Source organism: Frankliniella occidentalis, unplaced genomic scaffold, assembly GCF_000697945.3.
Source record: "Frankliniella occidentalis isolate FOCC.00 unplaced genomic scaffold, Focc_3.1 Scaffold3001, whole genome shotgun sequence".
In the NCBI taxonomy this organism is placed as follows: domain Eukaryota; kingdom Metazoa; phylum Arthropoda; class Insecta; order Thysanoptera; family Thripidae; genus Frankliniella; species Frankliniella occidentalis.
Window position 1 is genome coordinate 5,528 of NW_026270070.1, and position 993 is coordinate 6,520.

General features: G+C 41.7%; 1 protein-coding gene across 1 annotated transcript; it reads right to left on the reverse strand.

Moving 5' to 3' along the window:
* Nucleotides 1–6: 6 nt before the first annotated feature.
* On the reverse strand, nucleotides 7–935 carry LOC127752017 (uncharacterized). Its single transcript, XM_052276456.1, has 2 exons — nucleotides 789–935; nucleotides 7–692 (listed from the first exon to the last, which is right to left on the reverse strand). The coding sequence occupies exons 1-2, from the start codon at nucleotides 859–861 to the stop codon at nucleotides 82–84; spliced, it is 684 nt and encodes a 227-aa protein (XP_052132416.1). The 5' UTR covers nucleotides 862–935; the 3' UTR covers nucleotides 7–81.
* Between the last annotated feature and the right edge of the window lie 58 nt (nucleotides 936–993).

The window sequence follows — 993 nt, forward strand, 5'->3', positions numbered from 1 at the left end:
ATAACTCAAAATACATTTTTGGCACAAACAAATGTTTTGGCACAGGTAAAAAATAAGGAATAGACAGAATGGAAAAGTACTTCACAATTTTTCAAGTAGACGACCCATTATATCTTTGTACGCTGCAATTGATTCTAACTGCACTCTCATCATTTCTTGGTGGCGCCGTTCTCTGGCAGCCTCCTTTTCTTCTTCTTTGGTTTGAACTGCTTCTTGAAGCTCCTCATATTTCTTTTCGAGCTTGGTTTTCTTCTTAGGTGGTTCATCATTAGAACCAATGCTCTTCGAAGAAGAAGAGTCACTGTTTGGCGACATATCCATATTGCTTGCAGTGGACAGGGGTTTAACGGTGGGGCTGTTCTTACCAACCTCATCCATATCTTCAAAAAATCTGAATCGCACTGGTGTCTCACCAGTGCTTTTAGCACCCATATTGTCCTTTACTCGGTTATAATTTTTTTGTAAATCCTTCCACTTACTTTCACATTGTTTCCATGTGAAAGTCCAGTACTTGGCTCCAGGCTTTTTAGAAGCTAGAATCTGGGCAAGCTTTTCCCACTTTCTCGTGTTAGACATAGTAGTGCTCTCAAACATAGGAAGAAGTTCCTTCTTCCTCAAATGTATGAGCTGCTTAACAGCATCATCGTCATGCCACTTAGCTATATTGTTAGGCGACACCCCAGTCCCATCAGCTGCGATAAAAGAGAGTCATAATAGTAACAAATATAATGGACCCTTCATAGTATCAAATACCTGGGAAATGTGACAGTAGGAAAGAAAGTACATACCTGAATCAGAGGATGGCTCATGAGGTGCAACCATCGCAGCCTGCTCCCCACTCCCCTCACTCATTTCAAGCATATTCTCAACGAGCTTGGGGAAAACTAGCGGATATTGCTTTCGCACCTTCTCTGTCTCCGGTAGATACACTACAGAATTAGCTGTAAACAGCATAATTTAAGTAAAACCTTTGTGTTGGGAACCCGCCCGCCA

Excerpts from the sequence above, each read along its gene's own strand:
- LOC127752017 (XM_052276456.1), bottom strand. The coding sequence starts at position 861 with ATGCTTGAAATGAGTGAGGGGAGTGGGGAGCAGGCTGCGATGGTTGCA. Across the intron at positions 693-788 it reads TGAGCCATCCTCTGATTCAG|CTGATGGGACTGGGGTGTCG; the intron begins GTATGTACTTTC and ends CTTTTATCGCAG.